This window comes from Cynocephalus volans, chromosome 6 (genome assembly GCF_027409185.1).
Source record: "Cynocephalus volans isolate mCynVol1 chromosome 6, mCynVol1.pri, whole genome shotgun sequence".
NCBI classification, from domain to species: domain Eukaryota; kingdom Metazoa; phylum Chordata; class Mammalia; order Dermoptera; family Cynocephalidae; genus Cynocephalus; species Cynocephalus volans.
In genome coordinates, this window is record NC_084465.1 from 117,198,259 (window position 1) to 117,213,729 (window position 15,471).

Here is a 15,471-nt window from a genome sequence, read left to right on the forward strand (position 1 = left end):
GCAGCCACAGATAGTACCTACACAAATGAGCCTGGCTGTTTTCCAATAAAACTGTATTTATGCCACTGAAACTTGCATTTCATATCATTTTCATGTGTTACAAACATTATTTTTCTTTTTGCTTTTTTCAACCATTTAAAAAGAAAAACTCGGGCTGAGCCCGTGGCGCACTCGGTAGCGTGCTGCGCTAGCAGCGCGGCGACGCTCCCGCCGCCGCGGGTTCAGATCCTATGTAAGGATGAGCGGTGCACTCCCTGGCTGAGCGCCGGTCACGGAAAAAAAAAAAAAAAAAAAAGAAAAACTGTTCTTAGTTTCCTGGCCATATGCAAATGAGTGGTGAGCTGCGTTTGGTCTGCGGGAGTAGTTTCCTGACTGTATAGGTATAGATAAACTAAGTGTCCAGGGCTTCATAGCAGGCACGCTGGCTTGGAATCCCATAACCCCACTTATTAGCAGTGTGGTCCTAGGCAAGTTACTTCTCAGAGCCTCACCTTCCTTGTATGTAAAAAGGGGTAATAGTAGCTCCTCCCTCACAGGTGGTTGTGGGAATTAAGAGGATAGATGAGGTGCCAGCGCAGGGCCTGGGGCATGGAGAGCACCAGCAAACGTTAGCTGCTGCTATTCGTGGCTATGACAGAGGCCCTGGAGGGACCACTGAAGACATGGATGTTTGACACTCTTGACTTTGACCTGTCTTCAGTCCACAGTTTGATTAGATTTAATGTGAGGATGGAGGGTTTGGCTGTCCTGCCTTGGTTTCATGTAATTGAGATTGATTTGTTTATATATGTCATGGTATATCCACAGAATGGGTTACTGTGCAGCCATAAAAAATAATGAGATAGAGCTGTCCATCAGTGTTCCGACCTGTAAATGTGCCCCTTGTGTCTGTCTGTGTGTACTTGTGTGTATGTAATGAATGTATGTATGCATATATGTGTACATGAGTAATTTGAAATCAGGGTTTCTCATCCTTGTCTCTGGTGACATTTGAGACCTGTAGTGGGCAGAATAGTGCTCCTCCCTTCCCCAAAATGTCTGTGTCCTAATCTTTAGAACCTGCGAATGTGTTCAGTTACATGGCAAAGAAGAATTAAGATTGCAGATGGAATTAAAGTTGCTAATTGGCAGAAAGGGAAAGTATCTTGGATTACCCAGGTGGGCCCAGTATAATCACAAAGATCCTTGTAAGTGGAAGAGGGAGGTCGCAGGGTCCTTCAAAGGAAGAGCTGACTGTGGAAGAAAGAGCAAATGTTGCTGGCTTTGATGACGCAGGAAGGTGCCAAGGAAAGTGGGTGGCTTCAAGAAGGTGGAAAAGGCAAAGAAACTGATTCTCCTCTGGAGTGCCCAAGAAAGGACTACAGCCTTGCTGACACCTTGCTTTTAGCCCAGTGAGATCTATTTCCAACTTCAGACTTCCAGAATTGTAAGAAAATAAATTTGTAATGTTTAAGCCACTAAGTTTGTGGTGATTTGTTAAAGCAGCAATAGGAAACTAATACAGGATCAGATAATTCTTTATTTATGATTATATTATTTAGGAGAGCAGGTGCGCTTGGGATATTTAGTAGCATCCTGACGACTTCTCCCATCAGATACGTAGCAGTCCCCCATGGTGACAATCAGAACTGTCTCTAGACATTGCCTAATGTCCCCTGGTGGGCACAGTCACCTGCAGTTGAGAACTACTAGTTTAAGTATAGAAAAAAATTGGGAAGGATCCGTAACAAATTGGTAACAGTAGTTTCCTCTCAAATATGGGAGTGGAAATGTGGAGGGACAGCTTTCACTCCCCTTTTGATATAAAATTTTAAGAACTGTGGGAATATGGGTAGTTTTACTTTTTGTTTTTTTTCAATTAAAAAAAAAAGATTATTGGTTAGAGCATGGTGTTATAACTCTAAGATCAAGGGTTCGGATCCTCATACCAGCCAGTCGCCAAAAACAAACAAGAAAAGAAAATTAATTTTGAAAGTCAGTATCACATTTCAGTTGTAGTCATCGTAGATTTTACTGAGGAAGACAATTCTCTACGTTTATGGCTGCTTTTCTATCTAGTTTTATTGAATTATTTTTCATGCTACCTCTCTTGAAATCTAGAAAGTTATATTTTCAAACCTTTCTCTGTCATCATGGCAGCCATGCGTTCATTTGTTCATTTATTTTTATTAAGCACCCTCTGTGTGGCAGGCAGGTATTAAGCTGGGTGCTGGGGAGGAGTGGTGACTATGTAGATTTGGTCTGTGTCCCCACAGAGCTGTCCAGCAGGGAGGAGGTCAGGAACAGTCATTGCTTAGAAGACCACAGACTGCATTGATGGTTCTCACTTGAGCATTTATGTCCATGGCTTAGAAGTTGATGGCCCCATAATATGTGTTTTATGAAGGTATTTCTGCCAGCAATCATTGCATGATTAGAGTGGAAATTGTCAGGCCAATTGGAAATTTTGCTTTGACCCTGTCTCCCACTCTGAGTCTTTTTGTTAAGATCAGCTAACTTCAGAGGGACAACATTTCTGTTTTCTCCTCAACTGGTAAGTGGGCTGAGCGTAACATCTTGTTACCACACCTGAAGGGTTGGACATCACTGCACCTGGTCACGGGAAAAGGTGAACATAGCAAGGCCTGCACGGCACTGCTGCTTTGAAGCTTTGAGAATCAAGAGGAGAAACCTTGTGTTTTACCAAAAAGTAAATTAAAAATCCTGTAAGCCTTGTTTGAATGACCAGTGAAGTTGCACAGTGGCTTGCATAGGAAAAAACAAACCCCAGAGTAAAATGGCGAGTGGGAGTTCCTTCCTGATTGGTATTGTTTTTCCAGTTACAGACAGGAAGCATTCAAGTTTGTTTTTAAGCACAGAACATTGGATACAAAGAAGGCTCTGATAAAGCAGAAAAAACCCATATACAAAAAGTTTAGGTCCATGCAGCAAAATGTCTGATTTAAAACACTCTGGTTTGTCGTCCACTGTTTTATTTTTCTGTCTTCAGGTGCCTTATAAATTCAATCTGTTGCCTCCCCACTCCAACATTTTCTTTAATGAATTAAAGGACAACAACCACCGGTCAAAGAGAACACATTTCAGTAAAACCTGGCAAGTTTCTATGGCTAATGTATATGCCTATTTGTGGGGAAAATAGAATAATTTAGTCAGGCTCCCTCCGCTTAGGTCTGGTTGGGGGGATTGTGCAGCACATTTCTTTGTAAACAAGTTGTGTGTGGGTGGAGTTAGTGTATATGTGCGCCAATGTATCTTTTTAGTTAATTGCTTTTGTGTGTTCTTCAGTTTCAGTTTTTTCTTTGGACTTTGCCAATTGAGTTTCTGAGTTTCTCCTTTGTACTGCCTAGCTCTTAGACATGTGTGTGCTGAATAAAGACTATTCCTTCTTCAACCAAGGCTCCAAGAACCTTTTTGCTCGTTACCTAGCTTATAGGCCTGCGTGTGAGGGGTCTGTGAGTACCAGACCCTAGCCCTAGCTCAACACTATTGTATGGGCATCTTGGCCAGTATTCTGAGTAATTGCTGGACCTTCCTTAGGTAAAACCACCACATTCTCTGGTGAAGATGAATACTCCAAAACAGTTCAGCTACAACTGGCTAAGCCATGGACCAGTCACAGTGATGAGGGAGATCAGGTCATCTGGGTCACATGCTGGGCAAGGGGGAGGACAGTGGTGATTCCCTAAAATTAAGGTAGAGACAGCACAGGCCAGCAGAGGAATCTTTGCGTAAGGGACCCACCCCAACTTGTATATTATGTTCTGCAGTCATGATTTGTCACTTAATAATAATCTTTCTGATTATAGGTAGTTTTTAATAATTTCAGTAAACCCTAAAATTTGGTTAACAAGACAAATTAGATCTTTTTCTAATACTAATTTTGTTAATGTAATATACAGAGTAGTGTCCACAAAGGGAGGAAACACAGGCAAACTTATTTTTGAAGAGTATGTTATAATATGATCACTATTTTTTTCAGCCTCTGGATACTTTTTCTGGTAAAGTACCTCTAAATTTAAAGCAAAAGGTCCAGATTTGAAAAGGGATGATAAATATACTGATGACTTCACCTCTAACCATATCAAGCGTGCTACTTCAAAGTATAAGTAACATGCCATTTAAAAAATTTGAACTATGTATACATGCAGTTTAAAAAGCCAAGTAATAGTTAAAAGGCATAGCACAAAGTACAGTGAGTTCTCTACTCACTCTCACAGAGATTACCCAACTCCAGAGGCAACTACTTTGAAATTTTAGCTGTTTATTCTGGTTATTTCTCATAGTCATATTTACAAATGATATGTGTAAACTGATATCCTTTGGGTCATCAAATTTAGGTATTGTCTGTTGACTTTGTTATGATAAATGAGGATTTAGGGCTCTTGTGTAACCTTCCCTTCTGCTTCTAACTCCCCCATCCTTCCAATAGAGTTACATTACAGTTTTTGATTATATTACTATTTGATATTTACATTATTATATCCAATCAAGTATTTGCAGCTGAGTATAGTAGTGTGCTATAACTGTCTTTCTGATGGACTTTTTGTTTTTCCTGAACTTATTGCTGGCTTTGTTTTTATATTTGCTTTATTTTCTTTGTGGCTGTTGAAGCACTTTGCTCATAAATGTTTAACTGGCTTTCACAAAAGGCAAAAAAAAAAGCGCCCTGATTTGAGTTGTTTGTGGTTGTTTGTATTGTATTTGATTTTTAATTTCAAGTTAGCAGTGTGAGATCACTGAAAACAAGGAGTTGGGAAAAGATGCACACAATTGGTTCTTCTGAGCTGACTGTAGCATACTATGGAACTATTAATAACTCACATACCTGCTAACAGTCCACATTGGGATTGTAAAACAAGTTTTCCTCTTCTGTTACTTTTTTTAAAATAATTTGTTCTGTAAGAAGACATATTTTTCCTGATTCTTAGGTTGAATCTTTTCTTTTGCACTTGTAAAAATGTTAATAGGCCTTGGGACTTTCCTCTGTATACTCATACTTAACAGAAGGAAGAGATTTCAGAGTAGAGATGGGTTCTGTCAGAGGTTTACAGGGATGTTCTAGTCCACTTTTTAATTATTATTATTTTTTTTTTGCTTTTTTAAAATTTTTTATTTTAATATTTATTTGTACATTTTTGTGGTGTACAGTGTGTTGTTTCAATACATGCATATACTGTACATTAATTCACTTAGGATAGATAGCATAGCTTCGTACCCATTAATCCATTACTTTCTTTGCTCGTTTTTGTGTTGCTATAACAGAGTACCTGAGACTGAGTAATTTATAAAGAAAAGAGGTTTATTTTGCTCACGATTCAGGGGCAGCTGCATCTGGCAAGGGCCTCAGGCTGCTTCCACTTATAGTGGAAAGTGGAAGGGGAGCCTGTGTTCCTGGAGGTCACATGGTGAGAAAGGAAGCAAGAGAGAGGGAGGGGAGGTGCCAGGCTCTTTTTAACAACCAGCTCTAGTGGAAACTAACAGAGCGAGAACTCACTCACCATCACCCTCCTTCCCCGGGACATTAATCTATTAATGAGGTGTCCATCCATCCATATGACCCAGCCACTCCCACTAGGCTCACCTCCCAGCATGGCCACACTCGGAATCAAATTACAACATAAGTTTTGGAGGGCCAGTCATATCCAAACTATAGTAAGGGCCTTATCCTGATTTTGGGGTCCTGTCCAGAGAAGAAAAGGTGAAAATCACACAATCCTCTGGTGGTATTTTACTAGAGGAAGGATGAAGCTATTAGTGAGAGGCATGGAGCTATGGTGGTCTCATGCCATCGTGTCCCCACTAGGCTGACTGTCAGGTTTCTTTCTGAGGCTGGTGGGTGACCTCATAGTCAGCTGGAGCCTTGCTCCACTTCCCTAAGTGTCATGACTACCTGTGTTTGGCACTTCAGCAATGTCCTGCACCATGCATGCCCAGCAAGGGCTAGGACGGCACATTTTGGCTTGCTGCTGGTGGAACATGTTCACGGAGTTGAATTGGCTGCCTCTGGAAGCTGGGGCCTTGACTTTGTCTCTGGGCTATGATCCTCTGGCCCTGGGAGGTATTTGAGTGAGGTCAGAGTTCTGGTTTCCTACAGAAACTGGTGAGTGAGCCACTCCTATAGGCATCTCCAGGTTAACTGGGACACTGCTGTGTCAATTGGCACTGGAATGCTCTGTGTCAATGCACCAGGTGACGGGTGTGCCTTTGCCCTAAGTGTAGGCTGCAGGGGATACCAGGATACTTCACGCCTTCTCCCACAGCCAGACTGCTGTGAGCTTTAGCAGTGTTTTGAGGTCATTCTCGGGGTCCCATTCACTTTCTGTCCAAACAGCCTCTCCTTCTCTTTTATTGAGTCATAGCTAATATCAAGCAGCCCCATTCTGCAGTGTATCTTATAAAAAGGCTTCAGAATTTTCTGGTTCATCGGTGGCCTCCCCCCAAAACCCCTTCAGTGTTCTGAGCTGAAACAGACTTTTTCTTTCTCTTTTAAAAATTTCCTTGTTTATTTCAATGGAAATTTGGTAGGGATATTAAATGGCTTGGCTCAAATCACAATTTGAACCAGTAATCCAAAATGGCACTTAGATTGTAGTAATTCTGGGTATTCTGTATGGCAATGATGCAGAGAAAAGTCTTAAAAAAATTATTTTGCCTGGCAGCTGAGACTCCAGCAGCTTAGAATGTCCATCTTCTGAGTACTGGCCACCATGTTGGTTTTCTGGAAAGTTTGGTGAAGTTCATAGTAGTTCTAAAGCATTGCAAAGGAAAGTTGTGAAAATACTTTTTTTAAAGTAAAAATGGGGAGAAATGTGAAGGAGGAATACTCAATTGTTATTGTGTGTAATGGGGGAGACTTGTGTCTTTGCATAATGTTTCTGGATTTGTGACGAGCTTGTTTGTTTCAATAAGGCTATGAAACTCGGAAATGACCATTTTAAGAACTGAAGTTTAAGCTTCCATGGAGCGGTTTTTTCTCAAAACCTGTTCCATGGACCTCCTGCAAAGGAATTCTGAGTGGGGAGGGGCTTGCTAAAAAGCAGGATCTCACTCCGAACCATCTGAATTAGAATAGACAGAATCTCCAGGTGAGAACTGGGAAATAGCATTTTAAATCAGCACCCCACCCCACACTTGGTGATTCTGTGCATGCTCAAGTTTGGGAACCACTGCTGTAGATCATGCGTTTTTGTTTTGGGTTTCTATTCTCTGCAAGTTTTGGATTTTTTATTTTTCTTTGGTTTTGCTTAAATTGGCCTCTGACTTAAAATTGGTGACATTTTCCCCCTTATTATTCATTTCTGCCTGTTTTGTTTTAAACTGCAGGCTAATAATTATTAAATTTCATGAGTTGCTTTTCATTTCTGGATTTCTAATTCTAAATTCTTAATTTTTCCCACAGAGCTGAGAAAACAGAAGTCCTCAGTGAAGATCTTTTACAGGTAACCAAATATAGTCTTTTTAAAATGCTGTTTAAAGACATGAAAAAAAAAATTCATAGGTGAGAATTGAAGCTTGTGGGGGTTTTTTGGTTTTGGTTTTACCTGAAACAATAAAATTAGTTAACATGGTTTTGAACAGGAAAGAAAGGCAGTGAGTTGCATGGTGATGAGAGAAGATCTGAACCCCAGCTGCCTGGGTTCAAATCCCAGGTCTGCTCCTGCCTGGCTTTGTGGCCTTGGGGTTTACTTAACCTCCCTGTGCCTGAGTTTCCACTTCTCTAAAGTGGGGGTCACAGCAGTATCTGCCCCACAGGGTTGTTAGGAGGGTTTAAACATGGAAGGCTCTGAGAAGTGGTAAGTGCTAGACATTAGTGATTTGTTTTTATTATTACCACTCTTATAAGCAAGAGAGATGATTTGTTTCTGGTATGTTTCTGATATGAAACTTCCCTTGATTTGCTCTGTGTTCTCCTACCTCTTTTCTTAGATCTGTTAGAGCACTGAAAGGGCTGCCTTTTATTTTGGTTGTGTGGAGTTTCCCAGGGCACTGTGAATCCCAGGAGGGTGGGAACCAGAGTTTTATTTACTGTTTTTTTCTAGTACTGTGCACAGGGACTCAATAGATATGTGTCCCTTCAACAAATATTAAATGAATACCTTCTGTTCCTATGATAGACAGCATTCCAGGCACATGGGGTAAACCAGTGAATGAAACAGACTGGGACACCTGTTCTTACGGAGTTTATATTCTAGTGGAAATTGGAATGAAAATTAAATTAAGGAGTTTTGCTTCATTTGTTTTTTGTTTTGCTCTGTGGCAAATGAAGGATGTGCATTAGTTTTCGCATATTTTAAAATCTGATCATAATAAGATTTGAGGAAGGTGATACGGCATCTGTTCTTCAATATAAACTTGTCTGCCAGATCTGAGTCCTGGTGGTCAGGGTTTGGATCTGAAGAAAAGCTGCTGGTGCCGGGAGGGCCTTTGAGAAAGAGGCATAGACCATCTCATTGGGTAAAATTTTGGGGGGGTCAAAATGTATTCTGCTTTGAATTTTTTGATTTTTCTTTAAAGTAGATAGCATCCCCAAGGGCCTGCTCTCATTCTTCATGAGTCATAGAATACACATTTTTGGCATTCCTTCCTGTAAAAGCAGCTCTCTTTGCCATAAACAGCCATATCCCAGCAATAGTATTTTGGGAAGCTACTCATGATGCATGGGTCCCCCAACTCAGTGTTTCTTACTGCTGGCTATCAATTCTGCTTCAGAGTTTTATTAAAACAAACCAAAAAACCCACCCCAAACCCAGTAAGGAATAATTAATAATTTTGAAACACTGATCTTGAATTTAAGTTGTAAAACATTGATTTTGATTCTTCTCTCTGATGTGCTGTGTGCTGAGTGCCATGTGCTGGAGAGAGCTTCTGGGTGTCCCTGTGCTTTTCCCCACTTGGCAGTGAATCGGGGCCTGGACCATTCGTTTGCAGTTCTGTGTGGTTGGACCTGGGGCTTTGCTGGTGCTGTAGTGTATAAATGAACTGCCGCCACTCAGTCTGTTAGCAAGTTTTAGTCAAGACTGTCTCCTCTCCCCACACACAGATTCAGTTCTCAGGTATCTAAAACTGTCAGTGTAACTGAGGTCAGTGGTACCAAGGGTGGTTTTGCCCTCCAGGTGATATTTGACAGTCCCTGGAGACATTTTTGGTTGTCACAACTGGGGGAGTGTGGTGCTGCTGGTATCTAGTGGGGAGAGGCCAAAGGTGCTGCTAAACATACCACAAACAGGACAGCACCCCACCATTCAGAATTATCCAGCCCCAAATGTCAGTAGTGAGAAACCCTGGTGTAGGTAAATAAGAACTGTTTTCATTTACACCCAAGAGCTAGTTGGACTTTAGGATGCTGTTCCTCCCTACATGTAGATGCTACAAAAGGGAGAGGCTGAGTTTGTTCTTAAGCCCTGCAAATGGCTCTTTTGTCTCTGCCCTGTCAGATTGAGCGGCGCCTGGATGCAGTGCGGTCAATGTGCCACCATTCCCATAAGCGCCTGATGGCGTGCTTCCAAGGCCAGCATGGCACTGATGCCGAGAGGAGACACGTGAGTATCAGAGGCCACTCGGAGCTACTGTTCTTGCGTTTCTCCTAGGCTTTTCACTCCCTTGATCAGTGGGTTTTTCCCAAGCAGCATCAGCCGATTTGCCTCTGGACTGGTACCTTCTGTCACCACTCATGCTTATGACATCTGCCTGACCGTGACATTCTTCTGTGCTTAAGACTTCTCTGGGCTGAAAGCCCCTCTCACACTAAACCTTCTCCAGGTGCTTTTAGAGACTCGGTGAGCCATTTGTCATTGAAAGGAGAATGGACATGTTGGTTAGGAATCTTTGATGGCAAAAAGCTGAAAACCTGTCTTAAGTTGACTCAGAAGGTAGAAGTGATTTATTGGCTTGCTAACTGAGAAGTCCGGAGATTGAGATGGACTCACAGAAAGGCTTGGTCTAGCATTTCAGTGATGTCACCAGGAACACCGTTTCCTTCCTTCTCTCCCTTCTCTCTTTACCTTCTTCAGTGTCTGCATGATCCCTAGACAGTGCACCCCTCATGGTCACAAGTTGGCTTCCAGCAGTTTTCTTAACAGAGGGAGAAAACTCTTTTTCCAGGTCCTTTCCATTGCACTGATCTGTATCGAGTCACATTCCCTATTCCTGACATTCCTATTCCACCCTAGTTACCATGGGCAGGGGTGAGGTAGGTGGGGAGGTGGGATGTGCTGGTTGGCTTAAGATGGTTGGATACAGCCCTGGAGCATGGGCTGTGGTCCTGCCTCTAGCTCACAGGCTTTATGGAAGCTTGGTAGATCCCTAAGAAGAATCAGGATACTGCTATAGGGAGGAAGAAGGATGGACTCTAGGAGAGCCATCAAATGCTGACTCCAGCATACGTTTTTCCAGAGCATGCAGGTTCCCAAGTGCACCAGTAGAACACAGCAGCTTTCATTCATTAGGCGGTTCCATCCCTGCTTTTACAAGTTCCTGGCTTATGAGCACACACTGCCCCTTAGGGCCCTTGTGACATTAAACTGACAGTTTCAGCAGCACACAGGAAAGCTGCGCTTTGCTTCATTGTTTTGTTTGTCACCACATGTCTCAAAAGGAAGAAGTAGGATGCAGATGATCGATATCACCCTTCTTTTATATTTCCTGCAGACACTTATGGGGCTCCTTGACAAGAGGGTTATTCCTCTCACACAGTAGTTAGGATTCTGCAGTTGAGTATGTCAAAGGAGTGGGAGTTTGCAGACACCCACGGCTCCAGGAATGCTCGCAGCTGGGTCCCGTTCCTCAGAACCAGACCCAGTCTTTCCCCACTGCTCCTTCTCATTCTCTTGCCAGGGCTTCTGCTCCTCTTACCTTCTTGGTATTATTTCCCACGGTACTGTGCTTCTCCTCCTCATTCTCAAAGCCACATTCTCTAGGCCACCCCTCCTCTGTTCTCATGGCTTAAATGATATATTCATGCCAGTGACTTCTAAGCCATTTTCAACCCAGCGAAAACCTTCCTCCCCAGATGTCTGTTTTGGCATACATAACCAGTTCTACCTTCTGTGTTGACTCTCTTCAATTCCATCCACCCTATTGTGCAAGCTAGAAAATGTGGGATCATCTTAGAGTCCCTTTTAAGCTGCCTGATTAGTGAGTGCTGGGATTCCCTCTGTGACTGTCACCACCTTCACCCTAAGATGCAAGACCTGATTACCTCGCACTGGGACTGCTGTAGTCACCTCCTGAGCTACATTTCCTGCTTCTAATTTCCCTCCTTTCCTCTGTTTTCACCCTGGTCACCAGAGTTGACTTCATGAAATACAAATCAATCCTGTCCTCCTCCTGCCTAAAAAAAAATCTTAGCTTAGTGGTCCTTAACAGGGAGCAGACTTACACCCTGGGGGGATTTGGAAATGTGTAGATACAGTTTTGGTTGCCATAAGAACTGGGGGATACTACAGGCATTTGGAGAGAGGGAACCAATGTGCTAAATGTTCCATAGTGCCTGGCAGAACATTCCACACAAACAAGTGTCCATAATGCCAGTGGTACCTGTTTTGAGGAACACTAGCTGGTTCCCATTGCCTGGATAAAAATCCAAGCTCTTTAGCATGACTCATTCCCTTTATAATCTGACCCCATTTTGCTTTATCAGCTTCATTTTCTGCTGCTTCCTCTGATTCATGCTGTATTCCAGCCACATAGTACCCACCAGGCCCCAAATATGTCACTGTCCTTCACACAGTTATATCTTCTTGTTCCTGCTATTTGCTTTGAGACACAGCCCAAGAGTCACATATATTCATTAAAAACAAACAAATTAAATGTATATTTATCAAACACGTACTGCATATAAGTGCTGGAGATATAAAATGAGTAAAATGTAAGTGATCATGGCCTGGTGGGGGGGGGGATACATAATACGGATCATTATAAAACAATATGCTAAATAAAATAGGCACAGGGTGTATGGGAGGACCCAAAACAGGCACCCCAGGAGGAAGGGGGGGTAGTCAGAGGAGGCTTCCTGGAGAAGGTGGTACCTGAGCTGTAAAGGAGGGAAATTAGTGGCAAGTGATGAGAATATGTCAGGTGGTGGAGGCAAAGGCTATCATTTTTAAAACCTAATACCTTAGCTTTTCTTTTCCAATCTCAAACAAAAGTGCCAAAGCAGGGCTCTGAGAATGTCTGCACTTTGCACATGGGAAGAGGTATCACATGGCAATGATGAGAGAAGATAAGTGACCACACAGATCATGTGATATGGAGAAAATCACAGCAGTCTCTGGGGCTCTAAAGCACAGGAGCAGCCTCCAAAGACACCACTAGAAGCTCCCGTGCTTGTGAAGAGGAGGGAATTGGAGAGAAGAGAGACGGGCAGGTGGCCTTCTCAGCCCGAGCCTCCACTGACATGGCAGAGCTTACATTGTGGGTCATATTAAATTTAGAATTATTTCTTTTTGTGTGGTTGGCAAGCATTTTATTAAGATTTTAGAACTTTATATTTTATTTTATTTTATTTATTTATTTTTTAAAGATGACCGGTAAGGGGATCTTAACCCTTGACTTGGTGTTGTCAGCACCACACTCTCCAAGTGAGCTAACCGGCCATCCCTATATAGGGATCCGAACCCATGGCCTTGGTGTTATCAGCACCACACTCTCCCAAATGAGCTATGGGCCGGCCCTAGAGCTTTTTAAAATCATCCCTGATGGTAGAAAAGCTGATCACCCTAGGAAGCCCCCAACCCTCTGTGGGGAGGAGGTCAGTGTTGGTAGACAACATCTTCATTAACGAGCTCATGTGTTAAAGCAGAATTTCCTTGTTTATGTACACCAGGAAACAGGAGTGTAGTGGTTTTGGGGTCGGGGCATAGAAACCACAAGTCTGTTTATAACCAAGATCTTGAATGATTCTTGTCAAAGTAGACTCCTCTCTTTATTTTTTCCCCACAGTCTCATAGTTCCAGAGTTGCACAAAGTATACGAGTCTCTTTCTTTATGATTGCACTTATCTTACATTTAACTTCCTTTGGAAAGGCAGTGTAACTAAAACGTGTGAATTATCTTCTGTTATTCTTATGTCTTCCTAGTCTAGAAGTGTAACAGCTGGGAAGGGTTTCTGTGTGGGGAAGATAGAGCCCATTATTTATTAATTTGAAAATAGCTTGGCAGGGAGAGATGGGTAAATATATTGTGGGTATTTATGTTTAAATTTCAAGTTACTGTTTTGAATAAATTATCCTAATTATGGTCAAAATTCAGAATCTACAAAAGAAGATGGAGTGAAGTCTCTCTCTCTCTCAGCCCTGTTTCCCAGGCACCCAGATCCTCCTCCAGAGCCACAAGTATTAGTCGTTCTTGTGTAACCTTACAGAGATGTTCTATAGGATACAAGCCAGTGCATGTGTAAATGTATCAGATGGAGCCCTCTGGATGCAAAAGGGTCAAGTGACATGCCAGAGGTGGGCCTGTGTCTTTGACTTTAGTGCCCTTTCTACTGGGAAGGAAAGATTACATGGGGTATTGCAGAGTTGAAAGCATTGGTTGTTAGCAGATTATGGTGTTATAATCAAGGCACTTGTTACTTTCCAAGCCTCTTCTACCCATATTCTGAGATATGCCATTGGCCAGGGGTGAGAAGATACTGAACTGGGGCTTGGGACGTGGTCTCTGAGGTAAGACTCTCCTGCCCCTCACTGGGTGTCTGTCCACATTATTGACCTCCCTGAGCTTCAGGTTCCTGGACTGTATGATGAGCACGTTTGATCAGGTGATCCTGTGGTCATTGCCAGCTGAAAAATGTCTGAGAGGAAAATAAGTGACTTCCTGTTTAAAAACAATAGAAAAACCTTTTTGGATATTTAGCTAGATATTTTTAGATATTTAATTAAAGCTAAATTTTAGGATTATAGCCAATGTAAGACCCAGTTTGAGTGTAACAGCAAAAGGTCTTGAAACTGAGCAATTTATTTCATTTACTGATAATGGTGATAATCATTTAGCCAGCAGGGTCTATGTCTTATGTCCCCAGTGCCTGGGATGTAGTATGCACTTGATTAACTAATGTAATTGTAACAGCAACAGCAATAACAGTAGTAGCTAACATTTACTGAGTACTTACCATGCACTAGGCACTTGACGTTGAAAGTCTCCTTTAGTTAACATACAGCCCCAAAGTGAGACACAGACTGTCACACAACTCATACCTGTGAGACTACAATGTGAACCCAGACAGGCTCTTACCTGTGCGGTTTACCTAGAGGGAGAAATCAATTGATGATCTGAAGCAGGTCATTGAAAAATGGTATCAGAGTCCAGAGTGCTAACCATTACACCATGGAACCCTCCTTGAAAAATGGTATCAAATAATAATAAAAAACACACTGTTTTCTGCTTTCCAGAAAAAACTCCCGCTAACAGCTCTCGCTCAGAATATGCAAGAAGCATCAGCTCAACTAGAAGACTCTCTCCTGGGGTAAGAGTCATTGCTTTCAGAGAGCCAAGTGCCCTGTGGGTTGGTGGACGTGGGTGGGGTGGGGCGTGTGCATGGCAGCCACCTCTGGGACCAGAGGTACTGTGAGCATGACGGTGTGACTCATCCCCCAGGAGAACGGCTCAGACTCCGTGAGAGAAACTGGGGTCAAGGCCACTGGGTTGCTGGAGAATCCCTCTTTTCGTAGGAGGCTGGAGTTTGATGGTGGAAAGGGCCGGTAACACGAGTTATTGATAGGGTCAATGTTTATTCCCCTAAACTTGGATATAAAGAGCTGGTCCCTTCCCTGTTTCAGGTGTTGACTCAGATTTATTAAACTCTGTGACCAGTCTTTTAGTCCTTAAGAGTCACTTCCTTTAAGGGTGGTTACCAAAATGTCAGTGGTGGTTGTTTCAAGAGAGTGTGTTTTCTGAATTATTTGGATTTTTTTTTAACAATAGGTACATATTTACATAATAAAAAAATATAATAATAAAGCTGTTTTCATTATGAGAGAGCAGGTCTGCCCTTCCTTCCACCTGCTTCTCTAGCGAGGCTGGTGTGCTTTCATCCTGGCTGCCCTGTCCCTCTGTGACATGGACCCTGCTTCCCAGCTGGGCACAGCCTTTGGACTTCTCAGCCTGGGATCTACAGTCCTCCCTTCATTCTTTGAAGGAGAATGGTTTCCTGCCACCCCTCACCCTTCCTTTGCTTGTCCATGCTCCCATAGTTGGGGCACTGGCCTGGGAGGAGGGCAGCATGTACTCACATGCTGGCATCCTGTTCCCTCCAGCCCAGGTGTGTTTCCACATTTGTACCTCTTCACACTGCTGCCATCCTCATCACACCAGAGTGACGCTTTGTGTGGAACTGTCCTAAATCCTTTCCCATCATAGCCCACTCAGTCCTCACAACAGCCTAGGAGGGAAGTAATAGTAATGCTCCCATTTCACAGATGAGGAAATCAACAACAGAGAGGGTGGGACATTGCCTAAGAGCACACAGCTGGGAAA

General features: G+C 42.7%; 1 protein-coding gene across 10 annotated transcripts in view; it reads left to right on the top strand.

Annotated features, from left to right (window-relative positions):
• ARHGAP17 (Rho GTPase activating protein 17) overlaps positions 1-15,471 on the top strand; it is a 79,779-nt gene that overhangs the window by 21,471 nt on the left and 42,837 nt on the right. For 9 of the 10 annotated variants that reach the window (XR_010023844.1, XR_010023845.1, XM_063099207.1 and 6 more), the window contains exons 2-4: positions 7,400-7,439; positions 9,435-9,539; positions 14,388-14,461. Coding sequence is in view for 8 of the 10 variants with exons in the window: in XM_063099207.1 (XP_062955277.1) it covers positions 7,400-7,439; positions 9,435-9,539; positions 14,388-14,461 (219 nt within the window). In the remaining 2 variants the exon portion in view is untranslated. Of the gene's footprint in view, positions 1-7,399; positions 7,440-9,434; positions 9,540-9,755; positions 9,777-14,387; positions 14,462-15,471 lie in introns of those variants that run through there. The other variant, XM_063099213.1, reaches the window with a different exon arrangement.